The sequence below is a fragment of the Corylus avellana genome, chromosome ca2 (genome assembly GCF_901000735.1).
Source record: "Corylus avellana chromosome ca2, CavTom2PMs-1.0".
Taxonomy (NCBI): Eukaryota; Viridiplantae; Streptophyta; class Magnoliopsida; order Fagales; family Betulaceae; genus Corylus; species Corylus avellana.
Window position 1 is genome coordinate 44,292,731 of NC_081542.1, and position 22,511 is coordinate 44,315,241.

At 35.0% G+C, this 22,511-nt stretch overlaps 2 protein-coding genes across 2 annotated transcripts; both read right to left on the reverse strand.

Moving 5' to 3' along the window:
• Nucleotides 1–1,739: 1,739 nt before the first annotated feature.
• Nucleotides 1,740–2,396, reverse strand: LOC132171802 (glycine-rich RNA-binding protein 1-like). The gene has a single exon (XM_059583206.1). The coding sequence runs from the start codon at nucleotides 2,352–2,354 to the stop codon at nucleotides 1,893–1,895; it is 462 nt and encodes a 153-aa protein (XP_059439189.1). The 5' UTR covers nucleotides 2,355–2,396; the 3' UTR covers nucleotides 1,740–1,892.
• A 5,379-nt stretch (nucleotides 2,397–7,775) lies between these two features.
• LOC132172215 (PAP-specific phosphatase HAL2-like) lies at nucleotides 7,776–12,600 on the reverse strand. The gene is made up of 3 exons (XM_059583677.1): nucleotides 11,903–12,600; nucleotides 8,778–9,465; nucleotides 7,776–8,388 (listed from the first exon to the last, which is right to left on the reverse strand). Exons 1-3 carry the CDS (start codon nucleotides 12,264–12,266, stop codon nucleotides 8,085–8,087), a joined length of 1,356 nt encoding a protein of 451 aa, XP_059439660.1. The 5' UTR covers nucleotides 12,267–12,600; the 3' UTR covers nucleotides 7,776–8,084.
• Nucleotides 12,601–22,511: the final 9,911 nt, after the last annotated feature.

Sequence of the window (22,511 nt, forward strand, 5' to 3'; positions counted from 1 at the left end):
TCTTTCAATATCAAATAATTTCGGATGCATAGGTAGATAGACACTTTTTAAATTTAAGGATATTTGCTTTTCTGGGTTAATTGGTCTTATTTTACCATGTGCTTATTATATTAGTATTTTATTAAATTGAGGCATTTTTTAAATTACTTACTTATCATGATTAGAGGCCTTAAGTTTTTATGGAAAAAAAATTTTTTTGCCTAATTAAAAAAAAATAATAATGGGCCTTAAATTACAAAAAAAATAATAATTACAAAATTTTTTTTTTTAGCCTTAATAATCCGGGGACCACTAGGCGAGTGACTCACCTAGTGGTCTAGCCGGCCTTGCCTATAGGGACTGTTCGCCATTAGTTTAAGAGAAGAATAGTGACATAAAATTGTTAAAGTAAGAATATTTGATATGAGAACGCGAAAAAAAAAGGGTTTTATAATATATTTTTATTTAAATAATAATAAAATATAATTAATGTAAAATAAAAAATAAAAATATTTGAATTAAATTTAAGGTGAATAGCATAAAGCGGGTTTTCTGGTCGACCTCTTATAGGCTTTTAGGCTTTGTTTGGTAAAAGAGTTGGAGTTTCATCATTACTATTCATCACCATTTTTCAAAAAAATTAACATAAGAATATTATAACTTTTTTCCCTTATATTAAATTATTAATTTTTTATTATTATTCAAATAAAAAAATTACTACAAAACAAAATTTTTTCACTTTTTTATATCACTTTTTCATTTTTTTTTATACTAAATACTTTTACTTTTTTCACATCAATCTACATCAACTACAATGTCTAGACCAACCTATTTATCAAACACCACCTTAAACTTATGCGGCTGGGCCAGCTGGGCCTTGGTCAATCATGAAGCCTACAAGGAAGCATAATCTTATAGTGTTGACTTTTTCTGTTGATCAGATTCCAATCAATATTTAGATGGACTTGGTTCGATTCGACTATAGCCTTCAAATCAACAATGGCTTGATTGGATTTACCTTTTTTTTTATTATTATTATTACTTTTTTTTATTAACCTTTTAACTTTCTTACCTTTCATATCAAATCATTTACTTTCAAAACTCTTTACTAAGTCAGCCGTCAAAGGGAGGAGAGCCTCCTCCTCTCCCCCCTCCTCATCCCCTTCTCCTTTTCCACCTTTTTTTTTTTTATGATTCTTTTTTTTTAGGTGTTTCAAAATTTAGTGAATATGGCCCAAAAAATTTAAGAATACGACCAAAATTCTTTATTAAATAGGGCCAAAAAATTTTAAAACAAGGCCAAAATTTGTTTGGTAGGGGCCAAGCCATACCCTATGCCAGTCCTGATCCCCCCTGGGATCTCTCTGTCACTTACTAACATAATAAGTATCATATCTGTAAAATTATCGCGTTACTTTATAAGAGACTTGTAATTAATTTGCCATAAAAAAGGTAGTAGTTCTACGTTACATTTTCCATCCGTCTCTATATAAATATATTATTTCAAATCTATCATTAAATTTGTAAAAAAAAATACTAGAAATGCATATATTGCAGGTTTCTTCTTGAAAATATGAAAAAACAGGCACAGAAGCCCCAAAACATCCAACTTTTCACCATTAATTACAAATTAAACCAGTGCTCTTTATTTGTTATAATTCTATAGCCCAAAAGGTACGTAAGAATATTTTATATTTCCATTCCATATATATATATTGGTATTGGAGAGAAAATAGAAAGAAAAAGAAGAAAACACATCCTTACACCAAAATCACATATATATAATATAAGCTATATATATATATATAAAACTACGTCGTCTCATACTTATACAACTACTGAGATCGTAATAGAAAGAAACTAGTTAATTAAATACGGGCCGCATACTGGCTGCTTAATAATTATCCATCGATCTAGCAATAAGCAGTACATTTCTTCTTGCAGTCCATGGTGCACCCGCCGCCGCCTCCGCCTCCTCCATATCCCTTCCCGGCGTGGCTGTAGGAAGTGAAGCACTTGGCCGGACACGTAAGCTTCTTGTTGTAGCACGGACCCTTTTCGTTGCACACCACAGTAGGCCTTGTGACGCCACCCTTAGCGTAACCTCCATTAGGACCTCCGACCCCGAGTCCGTACCCGCCTCCCATACCGTTTCCACCGCCCCACCCTTTCCCTAAACCGGGTATGCCGAACCCGCCTCCGGGCCCAAAGAACCCGCCCATGCCGCCATCGTTTCCACCGCCTTTGTCGTTTTTGTTCTTGGAGGAGTGCTTGAGCTGGGCTGAAAAGGACCCGTCGGATCCGGAGCGGGCCGCTAGAGAGACGGCCGCTGTGAGGAGAAAAAAGGCTAAGAGAATGCTGGTTGTGGGTTTCATTGTAGCTGGTTGGGATGTGATGAGGAGAGATGGGATTGCTTGTGTGGAGCAATATATAAGTGGGGTGGTGGGGGTGACAAAAGAGCATTTATGTGGAGGGTTTTGGACAGTTGAGGGGCCTCATTGAATGTGAGTAGGTTAACCGCACTTATTATGCTCCTCTCCTTTCCTTTTTTTTTTTTCTTTTTAAAAAACTATCCTTTTAAGGAATCAAAATGAAGAGAAAATAATTTTATGAATAAAATTTTTATTTTGTTATACAATATTATTTAAAATTTTTAAGTAACCCGACAACATATTTGTAACTTCATGTTATGTATAGCTCATTAGATATGTGAAATATAATCTGGACCATGAAACGATAGAGACGGCTGTGCATGTTCGACGGGGGACTTTTGAGAGGATGAGATGAAGTGGGTTATAACTGTATGCAACTTTTAATGGCCAGTTTTGGTAATAGAGATAGGGTAGGTCCAATATTGGTGGCATGTGCAAGGAGTTTATTTGCCTAGCATGCATTCTAAGGGGTAGGAACTAAACTTTTAGGTTAGAGGTAAACTACAAAATAAAAAATAACAATGGTCCCAAAATAAAAGGCGCTAATTATGAAATAATTATTTGATGGATCGAGCCGTTGATCATCTCATACAAAAATTAATTGGTGTTCAGTGAAGAAAGTCAAAGTTTTTTATGACGTTTGAAATTGAATAATGCAAGATGAATAAAGATTCTCTCTGATTCACTTTAACTCGAGAATATAGAGTTAGTTATATTTTAAAGATATTTTTTTTCTCCTCATTAAAAAGTGAAAGAAATAAAAATATCTCTCAAATATATATAACTAACCGGATACTCTCTCGTTCAAATAAACTGAAAAAAAATCCAATTCCATACAAAACATGTTTTAAGAGCTGTTTAAAAGAACAAAACAACATTGTTGCGTCTCAACATTATTTATTTGGTTACGTTTGAAGACTATTCCTGGGAAAAAGAAAGGAACAAGAAAGGATCCCTGTCCATGGAGGTACAACCACGTGCAGATAATTTCACCATAAAGCAATAAAGATGAGATTTATTTTTATTTTTATTAAAGCAATGGTGGATGTACCGAGCAAAATAAATGAGATATGTGTGTAAGTGGCAACATGGCATCAATGCGTCCAACCTCCATTCTGCGTATCATTAAAATTGACGGTGATCCTTAAGCCAAAGTAACTGCATATTCTCACACCACGAATATCACTAATGCCCTTTATGTCACATTTTATTGTCCATTTGAAACGATAACCATGAGAATCATTGGGGTGGAATTAGAATTTTAAGAGATCGAGGAGGATAAAAATAAAAAAAATAGTTAAAGGTAAATATTAGTTTTGAGGCCCATTTCTTAAAAAAATAAAATTAAAATTTAGAATAAATTTTTAAAATTTTTATTTTATGCCATGTTTTAAATGTTGGAGGGGAACGGGACCCTCGAGGTTAAGAGTAGTTCCGACCCGGAGAGTTAGTAATGAGCTTTGGTTACCAACAAAGGTTTTCTAAACTGGGTGAGAAGAAATTTGTTCAGACTAATTTATTAAATTGACAGTTATTCTTAAAACACATTATTCTTAGATGTATTTTTAAAGACTAATGTTACACGCTATACCCCTTTTTCATCTTTATCTCATTGGCTTGTTGATAGGTACTGCCACATTAGCCCAATGAAATAGGGGTGTGATGAAAGTGTAATATATAGTATTACTTATTTTTAAAAGAATAATGCTATAATTTTGCAATGTTAACGTGACAATCTCAACCAACCTTTTGATTAGTCATTGTTAAAGAACAAATCCAAGGATTTGTAGGTATTGCCACCTCAACCTTGTAAGATAGTTGTTGGATAAAAATGTTGTCTAAGCACTAATATTTTTGAAATGAGTAGTGCTACTCTCTTCACACCTATTTATCATGCTCATTTTACATTGGGTGACTTTGAAGTAACATTTTTTTTTTTTTTTTAATTTCAAATGGCTAACATGGAAAGTGTGCTACTTAAAAACACTTCAAATTAGTCGGTGCGAAGTGGGTGTGAAGTGCAACATCACTATTTTAAAATGCATATTATCTATTAATTCTATTAAAAATGGACGTAAAAATCACATATTTTAAGAACAATGGTCAATTTAAATAGAATGAACTAGAATAAAATTGTTGGATCGTGCCTTTAACCATCTCATATAAAAAATCAATTGGTGTTTGGTGACTAAAGCCAAATCCTTTTATGTCATTCGAAATCGCACATCGCAAGGTATGTTCTAAGAGTCGCCCACATGAGCAAAGTAGCACTATTGCAACTCAACAATCCATCACTCAACGCTCCCGTAACTAGAACTAATGACCCTGTTTCTATTATTATTTGTTGGATCGAGTCTTTGACCATCACATGTGAAAATTAATTGGTGTCCAGTGAGAGAAGTCAAAGTCTTTTATGACATTCAAAATTGATCGCACCCCGTAGAGTGATCTACACGAGTAGAGTGGCACTATTAAATGTGAACAAAAACTTTGTTAGTCATTTTCAACGCATTAAATTTACCTTCCCTAAATTCAAACTCTTACACCTACACACCAACTTTACATTTTTCTTTGAAATCGGAAAGATATATCCAAACCCAAATGCATTCATGATATCCACCCATCAAAAAATTGCTTCCTATCTACTTGGAGGCAAAAGATTGGTCCAGCATCAAAGATGGGTCATTCTCAGAACATGCTCTCTGTTCAATTTGTGTTCATGATGATTATAGCCAATACTCCACTATACCCATATATTGTATATTAATCTTCTACACTCCTTTTTTGATAGCAACAGTGCCATGGATTCCATCAGGGATTTCCAAAAAAAAGAAATAAAAAAATTATCCAAATTTTTGAACTTGTGGTTGCTTGTAGCAAGCTAAAATTATGCCTGATTTTTTTTTTTTTTTTCAGGCAGAAATTGCCCATTGAAGTAATATTTTGAAAGTTCTCCAAATTTCAGCCATATGTATGAGAAGATTTATTATATTATAACAGCAGTTTCTTTTTTCCTTCTTGGTACCTAACCAAAATATTCCCACTGACAAATTATAAAATCATAATGCGTGCCCAAATTTGAGTGTGGTCCAGCTGTGGCAACCTGCACCTAGTTGACAAATTATAAAATCATAGTGTTTGCTGTATGTTTGTGTTTTAAGAAAATACTTTCCAAATAGATGGAGAAACTATCTTTTGCCCAGAACTATAACGCATTTTTATTTTGTTTCTATGGAATATTAACTATGACATCTAACCCCATGAACTATCATTTTGTTCCTAAAACTCTCCTACTATTAGTCAAAGGCCCCTTCCGTCAATCAAAGACGTTAGCTCAGACGGTCAAAGTGACAATGCATTGTAGTTTATGGGGCAAAGTGACGAGTAGACTGCTTAAGTTAACACTTTTGACTGATGAAAGGAGGGTTTTGAGCACAAAAATGATAGTTTATGGGGGTCGGGTGTCACATTTGGTAGTTTATGGAGGAAAAGTGTCAAGGTATTGTAGTTCATGGGAACAAAAAATAGTTTCCCCAAATAAAGGTTTTCAGCCAATAAAAAAAATCATAATAAGATGTTTCCAATAATTCTACTTTTTTTTTTTTTTTTTTAATTAAAAAAGTTTAAATCAATGGTAGGAAAAATTATTTTGGTGTTCTTAGAAAACACCATTTTAAGTTACAATTTTCAGAAAACTAAAAAATATAAACTATCTAGCCAAAAAAACAAACAAAAAAATTCACTGAATTTTTAAAAATAGAAAGCTCTTATCAAAGAACAATTCCAAATAAGCCCAGGATCAATTGCAATTCTCTACCAAGTTGTATGAAAATCATTTTGCACATAAATAATCTTCTTACCAATAAAATTTGAAAGCTGAATTTTGGTGTGGTACTTAAGCAGCAGAACAATTTGTTTGAAAGATTTTCAGGAGATAGTTTCCATTCATTACGCCAAGTGGAATCATATACACCATTAGATAAACAATATAAAATCTCAAACCTTAAAAACTCATTTTCATTTCACTTGAAATGAAGCAGATCCAATTTGTTCGTTCTCTATTCTCAAGCCAAAATCAGTGCAAAAATGAGAAGAATGGGATTTGGTCTCTATTCTCAAGTCAAAGACATTAACAAATAACTGAAAACACTCTTCATCACGGATGATGTGACCACTTATGCCAAGTGTCGAATTTTAATTAGTCCACGTCACCAAATGATTTCCTAGAGTTCCCAATTAAGTCATCAACGACAGCAAAGGAAGGGAGGGCCGACCACCGATCCTAAATTCCTATCTAACATCTAAGCAGCACATGTGTCCCATCACACAACACCCTTTGACGATCTGCATACTTCTCCCAACCAAACCTTTCAATCTATTTTGAAAATTGATTACATTTATGGGACATTAGATACTTTGTACCAAGGGAGCAACCCTTTTCTTAATTGCATTATAGGAAGCCAAATTGTGATTCGACCACGCATGCCAAGGTTGTCCTACCACTATAAACAACAACATTGACTTCTTTGTAACCCAACCACTTCTTCACAAACACAGAGGCATGCAAATCAATGGCCCAATCAATTCTTGTTAGAAATATGAGTGCCATTATTTAATTTTTTCTGCATATTTCCCATCTGTCACAATTATCCACAAATCAATGTCCACCGGCATTTTCTAGGGCCGGTGGTTTAGTCAAAACATACATGCCAAACCCTAGTGGTAACTGGTAATAGTTGAGTATTTCTTTGGGCGCAAGATATGTGAGATGGGCTTTTCTGTCCGAGCAGGAGAGTTCTGTCTGAGCTATTCAAAGCCTAGTTATCAAATGCCCCAGGCCTAAGCCCCAAGCATAGCAGAAATAGAGGAGCTATGTGGATCCTAATGGTGGCATTAGGGCTCTCTTGTTTGGGGCCAATGTAAGTGTTTGATTCAGTAAACCCTCAGCAAAGTCTATATCCCAACTGACAGGCAGTTAATGGGCTTCCACCTGCTTGGTTCAGCCCCATTGCAGCCATGGAAGTTCTAATTTTTGGGTTAATTCCCGTCTTCTAAGCCACTCCTTCATTGGATTGCTTTAAAAATCGTCTTTTGCACCGGCCCTTTGAAGCTATTGGACTGGGTCCCTAATGTTTTCATAATACTACAGGTGAGCTACTATTGAGAGATCTCTGTTTTTTGGTAAGAAATGGCCCATTTAGCTCCTGAAGCTCAAGTCCGAGTAACTTGTTTCATTAGGTGTTAGAATATCTAATGGAATTCAAGTTGGTGCATTTGATAGTTCTAGTAAAAAGCATACATCCTTGCTCCAAAAAAAAAAAAAGCATACATCCATTGTTGTACGAGTGTTTGCTAAATAAAAAATAAAATTAAACATCACTTAGATTACTATGCAGATAAAAATAGGATGACTCACTTCCTCAGTCCAAACATTAATTATTGGTGACTTAAAATAGACAAAAACCAGCTTCGTTCACTGCTGAAGCAGGCTGATTTCTGGGATGTCCTACAAACCTATAATTACAAAAGCTTCAACCCCTACCCCCAAGCCAACACAAAAAAGAAGAAAAAAGAAGAATTTAAAAGAAAATGATGATCCACAATTTCCTTATTCTGTCCAATCATGTAAACTCTTGTGTTCTCTTCCATGGATGTAAAATGGCAGAACCTTAATTATAGACTAGAGGAGTCCCAGCTAGCATCGACAGCACTGATGATCTTCTCATGTAGTTTGGCTCCAGCAGATGCAATTATCCCCCGATCAAGACCTTCTAGGTAAATGCCCTTTGAAAAGTCCAGTGGGTTCCCTCTGGCATCGGTCACCACCCCACCAGCCTCTTCTATGATAACAACTCCTGCAGCATGATCCCATATCTTCTCCTTGTATCCAGCTCTTGCAAACTTCATAAAAATCTCAGCATCCCCTCGGGCTATAGCAGCATACTTTACCATACTGTATACTCGTAGTGGTTGCTTCCTGCAGTTAAATCATGATGCATGAGCTCTTCCGCACAGCCAAGGTGTTCAATTTTATTCCCCCATCTTCTTTAACTTCTTCTATTTGTTATTATAATATTCATTTTCTCTCTCCTTTTAAAAGGAAGAACGCACGCACACTCGCTATCATCATTTTCTGTTTATCTGTCCATTTTAACATGAACTTTCAGCTCTCTGCATGTAACCCAAGAATCTAGTTTCATCTTTAATTATATTTATAGGAGCTCAGCTAAGAAATGTTCATTATCCAACTGTGTCATGTGTTAATGGATATGAATATGTTGTAAAAGAATGAAAGAAAATATAGGCTGGCCGAACTTAATAAAATGTATAAACTTGGCAAAGAAAATGGAATGAAAATATATGCACCTAAGCCCCATTGTGTGAGCAAGTCCTGCTGTGAAGGAGTGACTTGAATTTGCCTTCTCGACTGGTTCACAAAAGGTTGCCGATGCTGGATCATCAATGGAAGACACTCGAACTGGCCTTGCAGAGTTTGGCCACACCAACTTCTTATTTGCATGGAGCAGTGGTTGCATCCAAGCCTTGCCACTACCTTTTGTAGCATAAGTAACAAAACCTTTGTCCCACGACTCAGACGTAGGTGGAGTCAACTTAGTTATAATTCTATGATAGCGGTGATGATAACTTAGCCATTCCTTTCTCATAGGGTAATTTGGACACCCAAGAACTCCAAGCACAACTTCTCCATCCTCTATCAGTGCTAGAGCTACAGCATATTGATCCCCACGGACAAACCCTAACGTACCATCCACAGGGTCAAGTGTCCAAAATCTTCCAGTAGGACCCCCAGTTGAGTTGCAACGACTGATGGCTTCGAGCACCTCTGAGGCCCTGAGGGCCATATTCGGACCTTCAAGTCCGAAACGAGGTGCTTCAGCTAGACATTCATTCACAGTGTTCACTACAGCTGCTAATAGTCCAGATGCATCAACCTTGGAGAGTTTTTGAACATCTTCTTCAGCAATAATGGACACATTTTTCCTCCCAAAAGACTTGGACAGTAACCAGCTGACAGTTGCTTGGACACTCCAATCTGTGTACGTGGCATGATTAACATAATTAGCCAATCTGAAATGCAATAAGCATATATATATATCATATTCAATATATTAAATGAGAAGAAATCAAATTTACTTGTTGAGGATCAAATGGTGATACATCAAAAGGATTTTATAACCTGCCTCTAAAAACATTTCAGTCATCTGAGCATAGCTCTCATTTAACATGTTTCTATGGTTAAATAGGCTTCATATCAGAACGATGATGATGACCAACTGACCAAGCAATATGAAGAACCAAGATCGCCTAATACTATACTGTAAGTTATTTCTTAGCAAGTCTATAAGTTTAAACTGCAGTGCGTTCATCAATTAATGCCCCAATCATAAAATTGTGACATAAAGAGGGGCCAGGAGAAGATTAGGAAACCAGTGGAGGTCCCAACCAAAAGTAATTACTTCAAGACTAGTACTGAAAGGGGAAACTTCAGCTTTGCAGTTTGAAGCATTTGGTTAATTTTTGATAGAAATACAGCAAGACTTTGCTTTCATGTAGCATTAAAAGTACTTATAGAATGCCAAAAAAAGATGGCTAACAATGAAAAGGAAATTTTGGGTGTATTCTTCCCATGGAAAGGAGGGTAAGTGGGTACTTCACTAAGGCAGCACATGGAGTATCTTAAAGATGTAAGAAAGCAAGAATACAAGGAAAGGGAATAAGAGTTCTATGTGAAAACTAGAGATGATGCAGCATGATGATTTATGGTATAAAGAAACTCTTGCTAAGGAGTTGCTTCTGGAAAATATAACTTTGTTTCCTCTAATAGGGGGACAGCAAGAATATCAGCCATTTGCAGAGAGCACACCAAAAAAATGAAAAGAAAAAAAAATAATAAAGAGACTTATATAGGCTGGAACAGATAAAAACATCGATTTCACCTCTCAGATTGGTCCCAAGAGTGAAGAGTGCCTTTTAGTGTTTCTAAAATATACATTAATATAGAACAATATCTGGAAAAAAGAAAAAGAAAAAGAATTTCTATGGGGATATCTAGTTTTGTTGCAGAATCTAATTTGACTGCTATGTACCAGTTCACTATTCTGTCACACTTTCTACATATTAGCTGGGTGTCATCGACTCATCGTAAGTGATTCTGTAAACAGAAAGTATATCCCACTATTGATAGTTTGAATCACTTTGATGATGAATGAACTATAATGGTATATATCCCATAATGGAGACTAAAAATTCAAAAGCCAATTCTTGATGCATAAAGAATGCAGCTTGCTCAAGAGAAAACCCGAATTTTGTTGCAAATAGTTGAAAAATTCACAACTAAAGTCTTCGGTGCCTGCTTCAAACCAATTTTTAAGTACTTTGCATTCTCTACGGTACTCATTTAATTCCCATACCCCATGAGCACATCTTAACTCCAAATTTTAGCATTACTGTATCAGTATGCATAGCAAGAGCTGCTCAAAGACCACACTTCCCACTTTGAATTATGCTAATACTACCTTCTTTTGTTTTTTTTGTTTTCTTTTTCTAGTTGTCAAATTCTTAAATAATTCTACGTATCTCCAAAAGCAGCCACAACTGACAAGGAAATTTACCATCTTCCAAAAATTGAAAATGTGGCTTCATAGGCTACTGTGGTTTTCAGAAATTATGAAGTCTTCCATGATCTATCCACAAGCAGTATATCAGCCACAATACTGCATTCTAATGGCCCAATCCATAATTTTTTTCATTGCTATTGTTATTGCACAATAGTATTAAGTTTACCTATCCTTAAAAAAAAGTTTTGTAGCTAAACAATAGTATTAAGTTTACCTATCCTTAAAAAAAATATCTCTTGTATTTAAGAATATTTCTCTTATCAGAGAGTCCCTCACCTTTTTTATTTTTTTTTTTTTCATCTAGCAATTAATCAACAAGCGATGTTCCATTTCCATGTATGAGAAGATAAAGTTCTTTGCTATGACAGTAACATGGGATGTGTTTCTCCATGCATTCCAGCTTTCACACCCATTTGTTAACTTTCTCTTCCTATTATTCTGCTTCCCAAAGTCCTTATTCAATCTCAATATGTATGGGTGGCTTAAAAATTGCACTTACGATTAGCCCATTTCAAAAATATACGCGACAATACCTACTCCATTAAAAAATTGTTATTGTATTAGCACCAAAAGGAAGCAAACAAATGAATATTAATATTCTCATGAAACGATGTTGTCAGAAAACAACTTGACTATCACTTAGCAAGTCTTTACCGTATAATTTAAAAGGAAAGCAATTATATATACATCCTAACCCAACTCCCATAAAGGGACAATTTTTCAGAGGAATTTAAAATACCCACCAAAGCTACAGCCAAAAGCGACCAAAATACATGAAAATCAAACGCAGCATCACAAACCCAATTCAGAAATTTTATGAAGAAAAAGTAAAGTAAGAAGTTGCAGAATTACCAGCAACAGTAACAGGAGAATTGTCATCCTTGGATTGGACCTGACCGTTGGTTTTAGCAATCAAACTGTCTTGCACTCTCTGGCAGAGAGCACACGCCATCTGTACAGCTCTGACAGCAACATCGAGCTCTTTGTAATATTTTTCCGGCTCCGAGGCCGCAACCCGCAGGTTTCTCTGGTCCTCCATTGTCGAAGAAGAACAGCTCTGGTTGAAATTTGATAGAGAGACAATGTATTTTGATGGGTTCTGGTGGTGGATGAAGAACAAACTTCCTACATGGTTGGGTGTGAACTTGTTGATTACTCTTCCGCTTCCCGAGACATGTGGAACTCTGGCAGCCAGGCTTGAACAATTTAAAGGCATATCAATGAAGAAAAAATCTCTGTCTCTCTCTGTCTATCTCTCTCTCTGCGGTAACCTGCGATTTAATCAGAATTATGTTTGGTTTTATGACGTTGGATGAGGAAAAGAGCACAAAGAAAGGCCAATGAAAAAGAAAGCGAAGAGCTTTAGGGCCACTTTGAGAATAATTTATCAGAATGCTTTCATGGGTCTTGATCTGAGAACAGGGGGTGAAAGCCTAAAGCCTTCACTCGGTGGATTGTGAAAGTTTGGGATACCCATCATTTTACGAGAATTGGTATGTAAAGGGTGAATAAATTCAGCTATTTATAGTGTGTTTTGGGAAGGGGAGGAAGAGAGAAGAAAGGTGAAATGATATTTTGTCACATCATTTTTTGGTGTAATAATGAGAAATGAAGAGATTCTAAAATATCTTCTCTTATGATTATATCATTTCTAAAATTAATATATATATTAAAACATTAACAAACGTTTTAAGGGGTAGTACCTCAATCGGCTGAAGATAAAAATAAAAAAAAAAAAAAAAATTAACAAATAGAGCCTTATACCTTATAGCGTGTAAGGCAAGGACATATTTGCGACTTCTCATGAATATTAAGTCTCATATTCTTTAAATTGTTACATAATTGGTTAGGATTATTGATGGACACACTCATCTTACACCGACTGATATAACGTATTTTAAGTAATTTTTTATAATTGCTTAAAAAATTTAAGAGGGTTAACCACTTAAAACACTTTATATCAATGTGAAATCAATGAAATAAATATGTGTGAGGAATAATTTTGCCATTTTGCCACATGTCTTGTAAAGAAATTGACAAGAGATGGACAAAAACAAACACCAAACACTTCTCCTGTCCAAAATAGTCCCAAATTATATCTCATAATCAATGAGTCATCATGAGCTCATTAAAACCCTAAAGGGTAACTCAATCAGCTGAAGATAAAAAAAAAAAAAACAAACAGAGCCTTATATCGTATAGCGTGTAAGGCAAGGACATATTTGCGACTTCTCATGAATATTAAGTCTCATATTCTTTAAGTTGTTACATAATTGGTTAGGATTATTGATGGACACACTCATCTTATACCGGCTGTTATAATGTGTTTTAAGTGATTTTTATAATTGCTTAAAAAAGTTAAAAGGTACTCAAGAGGTACCTCAATTGGCTAGGACCATGCCTAAGAAAGTAGATATCACTAATTCGAATTTCTCTCCCCCTTTTGTGCGGACATATAAAAATATAATAATAATAATAAAAAAAAGTTAAAAGGGTTAACCACTTGAAACACTTTATATCAATGTGAAATCAATGTAATAAATATGTGTGAAGCTTAATATTACTTTATGTCCATTTTGCCACGTGTCTTGTAAAGAAATTGACAAGAGATGGACAAAAACAAACACCAAACACTTCTCCTATCCAAAATAGTCCCAAATTATATCTCATAATCAATGAGTCATCATGAGCTCATTAGAACCCTACAGGGAATGTGATGCCAAAAGTTGGAGTGAGAGTACCAAACACACGTTTGCCTCAAAAGAGTTTCACATCTTGGGAGGACACAAAAGGATAAAGCCCTAGATTTTATGAAAGTGGTGCAGCATAAGTCACGTTTTTAATAAAGAACAATACATGATGTTTATCCTAGGATGATTTTCATACATCTCAGAGACACAGGGTGACATAGGCAAGAGGTAATATGACGATTTATGTTTGTGGTATATATATGGCATGATGTTTATCTTTAAGACCACCTATAATAAGCTTGATTAATGTTCATTATCTTGATTTTGCTTTTAGTCACTCATTCTGTCCTCAAGAGGAAAATTAATGAAATTGAGACAATCCATTTTATGCTTAAGATTTTGTTTAGCTGAATCTAACTGCGTATGTGGTATCATGTCAGTTAAAATTTTAAATGACGTAACAACATAATTACTATTAACTTGTGATTCTATTGATCAATACACATGATTTTATTAAGGAGTAATATGGTTATTAGAGATAAAATTAACATATTTACATCAATCAGGAAAATTAGCTATGAGTAATGCTTGAGAGCATCATTTTTCCAGATGACGGAAAAGTGATGTGGGATGACAAAATGGTAATATAAAATAATAAAATATTAAAAGCAAAATTACTTTTTTGTCATTCCACATCACTTTTTCCTGATGCTGCTGCCATTGTCAACTAATTAACACCACCCTTGGAAATTGATGGGCTCATCAAGGACCTTCAATAAGTCTTTCCCAAGTTTGAAATGAGAAGAGAGTCCTTTGGAAAAGATGTTTGCAAGTTGAAATTCAAGTGGAAGCACAATGAACTTTAATATACTTTTGAACAATTTCTCCCGCACAATTATCGTCTACTTTAATGTGTTTGATGCGAACATGAAACACTGGGTTAGAGGCTAATATACCCATGTTCCTCAATATGCCAAATAAACCAGCCCATGGGCCTAAGCTCAATCGAAGGAGGCGTGTGACATTAATAGAGAGGCCCAAAGGGCCCTCATCAGGCGCAAAAAGAAAATGACCGTAAAAAATTCCCTCCATGCATGGCTACCCAACCGTCTTACGATTCTTGACTACAAAATAGGCAATACCCTCAACTCGTTAGAAAACACATGCTCCGGCTCACCCAATCACCCAATGACACATGTCTAGATCTGTACAATGCCATTACCTCCACTATACAAATATCTCATGACTTAACCATGGAAGCTATTTCCTGCTAGCACTCCATCATGGTTTCAATCTGATCCTGTTTGTCTTGTTGGTGCCCATTACCCTAAAGCATATGTGCAATCTACTATATCATCATAGGCCAAAGAGATTGCACTAAGATTGTCACACCAAATAGCAGGCAGGGAACACAAGAATAAATGAGTAATTTACAAATCTAGAATTTATATTGAAAATTCAAAATATCAAGCTCAACTAAGAAAAGCATTAGATGCTGCAATACCTAGGCACTTAGGCAGTGGCAAATATTCTATTATCTGTTCATCTGTTCACTTTAATGCCCCATATAAGCTTGGAACCACTAGGCTTTTACGAAAGAGATGCTTTGAGGCAAGGACAAAAGAATTTCTCATTTTGAACTTTTTTAACTTTTTATTTCCTCTTTTATTATGGTCTTGCATACAAATACACCTCGTATGTATACGGTCATACAATCAAACTTTCGAAGATTTGGCAACACCCATGGCCGCAGGCCCGCAAGACCACTTCTCAAGTCCACAATCCCAAACGTGACGGTGAGTATACACTTGAGAGTGCATATAGTATTTCTCAAACACTTAACACTATAAACTTTTAAAACATTATTGAATTTAAACGATGGATAGTAAATGCACAAATAGTAACACTTGAAATAATCATCAACTGAAACATTACGAGAAAGTCAATAGTAATTAAAAGTATTTGGAAGAGACAGGGAATACTGCTTACCTCGATACTGCAGCTGCATAGCTAACCGTTTCTCTCCGGCCGCCAGTTCCGTCCCTCCTCGGCAGGCTTATCAACCATGCTCATGACTCATGCATGACATTTAGCATGCCAAGAATGACTTCAGCCATATAATTTAGGCAGATAATTTTGAAGTAGTGCTGCTTAAGATGGGCTTAGCTCAGCTTCCATTAACATGACGTTGTATAAGGTTGTTAAAATATTAAGTGTGTAATTCTGTTAATCACATCTCTCCTTCAGACCACATGAAATGGTGCTGATTCTTTTTACATCAACTGCAGTACTTTATTAATCCTATAATTTGTCCCTTTCAACCTTGTTCAAAACCTTATGCTACTATATATACATGCTTAGTGACTAAAATAGTTTCTAATTATTAACCAATTAGAGTTTAGTTGGCTGCTTTCCCACTTTCACCTACCCAGTTTACTATTATGGGTGCCACATACCCTTGATTTTTTGGGTTATCTATGAGCAATCTCACTAACATATTCATGGCCATTTTGAAGTTTTTTTTTTTCTTTTTTTTTTTTTAATTTACTTTATTAGATTGGCATCTTCCCTTAAAGCATGTGATATGCACTTAAGAATCATGTACTCTAAGAAAATATGTAAGTTGAGTTTTGTTGTTATCGTGCTCAATAATTGATAAACAATATATAGAATCGAAAAGAGAGATTAAGAGAGAGAGTTGACACACAGATTTACGTGGTTCGGCAATTTGCCTATGTCTACAGAGAGGCGGCTGTATTTTTACTCTTAATAATTTAGGGTTACATCATACATATATATAGAAAAATCCTAAGCCCCCTCCCGCTCTGTGAATTTAAGGTTTAATTTCGTCCGCTCCTGTCTATTTGGCCTTCCACTAATATTAATATGAGCCACTAATTCCAACAAGTTTGAAGAATTTCTCAAATCCAATTTGAAGAAAAAATTTACCTCTTTTTTTTTGGAGCAATTTAAGGTTTAATTTCGTCCATCTCTTGTCTCTTCTTCATGCATTCTCCTTTCCATATGTGTCCTTTTAAGAGGATTCGCAACGGATTAGCTATTCGTTAACTAAAATTTGGCTAAAAAATTCACTTTTTTTTTTTAGTTTAGTTAAGCATTTTTCAAAAGCAGGGAACATCTATCTAAATCTTTCTCTATTTCTATTTAAAAATTCTTCTTTATTATTCATGATGTGGGTAAATTCATGAAGAATCATGTGCCACCAAAATGATGTTCGGGAACCATCTTGAAAAATAGAAAATTAGTATTATTAATACATTCATAAAAGCATCCTTAAAACTTGTCTATCCTCCAGACAAAAAAAAAAAGACACCACCCACCTGAAAAAATAACCAATTTTATCAAAGATAGATCCCAAACATAAGAATTTCAAAACCCACCTATAGTTCTTCAATCCAAAACTCACAAATTGCAAGATCCAATACCAAATGGTTTGATGGGAACCCAATAATCAAAAGATGCCATCTGAAATAATGGGATTTGGAGGAAAATATTCTTAAAATCCATTTGTGAATAAGGAAATCCAATAATGAACTAACTAAAATTTGATTAAAAAACTGTTTTTAGCTAATTTACTCTGAGCCCAAAATGGTTGTAGGTTTGAGGCTGGGCTACATCATGAACCCAAAAGCACAAGACTGGACCAGTCATGTATTCAATGTTTGTTTTCTTTCTTTCGGCTAGACCCATTTTTTCAACCTCACCCACATTTTTGGCCTAAAAAGGGAAAAGGCCCTGGTTTGCTTTTTAGGCTGGACCATCCATACACCCGAATTGTTCTAGCACCCAATTCACCAAGCCATGATTATAGTGGAAGACCGGCATTTATAGTCTCTATTCACTCAATTACATAAGTGCCCATGATGTTGGGTGGTTTTGGGCCTATCTCAACCCTAAAAGCTAGTTAAAAACGTAAAATTTTATCTCATACTTATAAAGTGACTACCAGTCTTTTCCACAACAGATGTGAGATAATCCCAACAATCTCCCCTTCACATATCGGGCTCTGGGTTAGAGTAGAGACAACTCGTTTCTTCCGTGGAATGTTGGGCCGAGACCTGTTGATTAAACCTAGGCTTTGATACTAGTGTTGGGTGGTCTTGGGCTTTTCTCAACCCAAAAAACTAGTTTATGAGGTGAAGCTTTTCCTCATACTTATAAACTAACCACTAGCCCCTCCCACAACCAATATGGGATAACCCCAACACATGACTCACTACAAGCCCACAATCCCATAGCCTAGTCAAATTTTAGCTACCCTTTTGGGGATAGAATAAATTTTTTTCTAAACAAGATCAGACAAATATCTTTAGAGTAGACGATTCACATGTAATTGTCACGTGCTTTAAAAACACACATCAGTTTTTTCTTATTTGGAGTGGGCTCACTCTTTTGGCAGTCCCACACGCAAAACTTATCATGAACTTTCACATGCACATAGATGTTAGCGTTAGTGGGTAGATGTTGCTATCTATCACTTTCACATGTTAGAGGAGAAAACTTCCATTGTTAGTGCTTGAAATTGAAATCTAGGTCTCAAAGATTCTTTTCAACTACACCATCATCTTTACGTAGCTAGTGGAGACAATGATTTCACTTATCAAAGACTAAGACTTTGAACTCCTCCTAACAATATGATAACTATCATGTACAATTATTATAACTCTCCCAACTTTAGTGTATATAGTCTCATCACTCTATTTTAAATGAGAGAAAGAGTCTTGATTCGATGCACTTCCTCTCTTCTCTCAAACAAGTTGATGAATTATAATCATAAAGAGTGTAACAACTCAATATAATAAGCGGGTTCTCTTTATATACAAAATTTGACAGATAAATTTAATCGTTTATTTGTCTTTGTCTTGCAAAAAAAGACAAACTTTCCTAGTTAAGAGGAAGAAGGATGTTAGATAATAAATTCTGTGGACCCTGTAAAAAAATGCATACAATGAATCAAATAAAGAAAGATTTGGACATTTATATAATAGCATTTGTTTTAAGATTGTCAAATGTAGACCCAAGATAATGAATCTTATTTCAAAATTTGGTCCAATACTCAGAAGATTGGCTGGCTTGGAGAAACGAAAGGATAGAGCCGAATCTTGACTCTTTTTCAACTAAAACGGACTTGACTCTTTTTCAACTAAAACGGACGAAATCCCAACGTGGTCTATACTTAATAGGTGCGCAACTTGGCATAAACAAACATTTGGAAAACTATGGCTTGCTTGCTCTCCTTGCGGTGTCCTTGGCGGCTTCTCTTTTGTCTTGATCGTTTTATCATTGAAAGTGACTCTTAGGTGGTTATTTTGGTTCTCCAGCATCCTTTGTCTTTCTCAAGATTTGAGGATTTTTTCTATCATCTCCGATATATTTAATGTTATTTCAATTTCTTCCTTTTAGAAAGCTCAAAAAGTTAGTAAAAGTATAAACTTTTATGCCCATTATGTGACATGTTGGGCACATCAAGAATTGTTTTTGACAACATTCCCTTTACTCTTCCTCCTATCCCCTATGTTTCTATTGTCTTTCTATCTATTATAATTTTTTTTATTTTTTTTGTTAAATACGATAAAAAATGGGTCATATGCAATACCCGTAACTCAAAATGACAATAATACTTATGTATCAAATAATTTTATTTTATTTTTTAAAAAAGGACATTTGGTTGACATGTGGTAGTTGGAGGAGTGGTTTAGGCCACTCTTCAAAAAAAAAAAAAAATTGTTGGTTTTATTTTTTAATACTTTTTAGAAATAATTTGAGTAATTCAAATAAATAAAAAAGAAAAATACATATGTGCCTATCACATGTGTCATTTAATTTTTTTTTTTTTTTTAGAACTTTTTAAATCTTATTTAATGTAAGGTGCTAATGCAATGTGTAACATGCAATAATGTAATAGTTTTTGTTTTTTGTTTTTTTTTTTAAAGGGAAATAGTGAAATATTAGGTGTTCTTATGGTGTCATTTCAATTGTGATGTAATTTTTAAAATTATCATTGAATTTGAAATTATTATTATTGATTTTTAATCTATTAATAATTTTAAAAGTCACATCACAATTGAGAAGACACCTAAAAAATCCTAGAAGAACACCCAACGTTTTCATTTTTTAATATTACTTTTCAAAGTTTTGCCGTCTAAAAGTGCTACTCTTAGGACCTTGTGCATTTTCCATTTTTCACTTTATTAAAGTAGAGCTCATGGCGTATACATATATATTTCAGCACCATCATCATTGCAGCTCCTTTATTGTACTTTTAATATGACTCGATTACCCTCATTTGATATTTGCAAAATCTCCAACGTGATTAATATGTCCATTGATTTCGTGGAAAGAAACGGATTGATAACACTCACTAACCCATTAGTTTAATGAATTTAAGGAAACAAATAGCACAGTCTTGGCCTTTTCTTTTTTCATTTTTGATAAGTAATGATGAAATTGTACAATAACTTGCCTAACAAGGTTTGGCTTATTCGTTTGATTGGATGAACAAGTAGATTTGAGCTTCTTTTATAGACTTGGTTTAATTGACTAGTCAAACCAAGCATACAAATATAAAACTTACAATATATTTCAGCTTCCTATATAGACTTGTTTAATAGACTAGTCAAACTCAATATAGTATACTCGAGATTGCGTAAAGAGAATAACAATTGCGGTTGATTAAATCCGACGGATGAGAATCAGGTATAATAATTATAATGAACAGTCTCACGTAAGAGAGTATTGATGCTTTATTCTGATAGGCAAAAACTCAAAAAACCTAAATTCCACTTGCTAAAGTTGCTCCAATACTTGTTTAAGCAAGTGTGGCTTGAGTTATATGAATACTTGTCCAATCAGGTAAAGTTTGAATGTCGTCTCACATAAGATTGTCCTTTTATATCATATAAAAAGTAGCATCGTTTAGTGTGAGATCTGAACTTGTTTAATAAACTAGCGGAATTTAAGTATATCTTAAAGATTGCCTCGTCAGATTAACAACGTGGTTTATTAGGTAACAAAGACAACAACTTGCAATAATATAATATGATGTTGACACTAGCTAGCACATGGAAGAATGTCAAAAAACTTTACACAATTGTCCAAAGATAGGGGCAGGCCTTGTAGTTATGGCCAACTTTCAAGGGCATTTTGTTACACTAGCCTCTATATAATGACACTTGTCCAATTCCCACTACTCTAAACACCCACAAAGTAAAGAGTCATCACCAGTCAGACGACGTTTGCTGTTGCATGTCCTACTTCGGATCTTGGAAAAGAATCAAAGAGAAAAGAAGAACACAGATGGCAGGTGGTGGGTGTGCTATGATCAACGGTGGAGGCTTGTCTGCGAGGCTTTCTGCCCGTCCGATTCCCAAGAGGGGTCAGGTGAAGGTGAGCATAGTGGTGGTGTTGGCTCACTCTTTTGCTTCCATCTTCTCCCTCAGTCGCCGCCGATCATGTGCTGTTGTTTATCATTTCTCTCAGTAGACCCCAAGAAGCCTATTTTTGATGAGGATTAGTGAAAGGGTGAAAGGGACATATCACATATGTTCTTTTTTGTTTATTTGTGATGGGGTGAGAGGGAGAGATTGGGTGCCAGCTTCTGTACAAAAGAAGATATGTTTGTATAGAATGAGATATATTTCTTTTGTTTATCTGTTCAATCATGTTCAGTGGAACATCCTCAAGGAAATGGAAAGTCGAAAGTTCCAAAAGCAACAATTGCCACTAAAACTACCTTAATAATCTTGTTTTAAGACATTAGATTGGAACAAATCTTGTTTTAATTCCAATGGTGGTTCTCATTCTTTAGCTATATATACCCTGCAAACCAAAAATAATCTCAGCTTATTAGAGCCAGTTTTGGGGGTTTTGGAGGCATCCATTTTGGGTCTTCTCAACATTGTTCTTCTTCTTCCTTTCTTGTTTAATTGGCAGACTTGCCGCCTTTATTTCATATAAAATATGATACGTGGCCTGTTTGGACAATAAGTGTGTTTGGCCAAGCGTTTTTAAACAAAATGGTAGAAAGTAATTCCATTTGGGATTCCGTTGAAAATGACATTAGCCCAATGATCCCAAATAACACTTAAGAGGGTGTAAGGGGTGGAGCCACCCATCAACGACATTCGCCCAATGATCCCAAACAACACTTAGAAGGTGTAAGGAGCAGAGCCACCCATCGGCCTAGGGGCATAGGGTAGTTCCCAAAAGAATAATTTTTTTTTTTAAAAAAAAATAGACTTTTAAAAATTAAATTTTGCCCCCCAATTGTATTTTTTAAAAATTTTGCCCTTACAAACTAAAAGTTCTAGTTCTGCCCCTGGAAGGTGTGAATAGGTGTTTTCTAGTAGAGTAGTGATTTAGAGAACATTGGTGTGCACACTGTTCATACACGCCAGTGTTCCCTAAATCATTACTCTTTCTAGTAAATCCAATAAATTAAAATTTTGCAACCACACAAACAATCATTAAATTAATCAGAGTATTAAATTATCAAACACATCAATTTCAGTGAGGAAATGAAAACCCTTTGAAGGAAAAACCACCAAATGGTAGTCAAATTCAGAAAATTGGTTCACTATAAAAGATTAAACATACAATGAGTGTATACTCACAAAACTTTTATACTAAAAATCTGACTTGCATCCAACAAACAACATGTTTGTCTTCTACTCCAGTAGCTCTAAAACTCTGGCCAATCTTTTATTTAGTTTCCTCTACAACGTACCTAGAATTCCAGTGACTTGAAGGTT

What these genes read in the sequence shown, in the direction of transcription:
- LOC132172215 (XM_059583677.1), bottom strand. Translation starts at nt 12,266, where the DNA reads ATGCCTTTAAATTGTTCAAGCCTGGCTGCCAGAGTTCCACATGTCTCG. An exon ending in TTCTCCTGTTACTGTTGCTG is followed by an intron (nt 9,466 to 11,902) that starts GTAATTCTGCAA and finishes CCACGTACACAG; the next exon opens with ATTGGAGTGTCCAAGCAACT. An exon ending in GCTCACACAATGGGGCTTAG is followed by an intron (nt 8,389 to 8,777) that starts GTGCATATATTT and finishes ATTTAACTGCAG; the next exon opens with GAAGCAACCACTACGAGTAT.
- LOC132171802 (XM_059583206.1), bottom strand. Translation starts at nt 2,354, where the DNA reads ATGAAACCCACAACCAGCATTCTCTTAGCCTTTTTTCTCCTCACAGCG.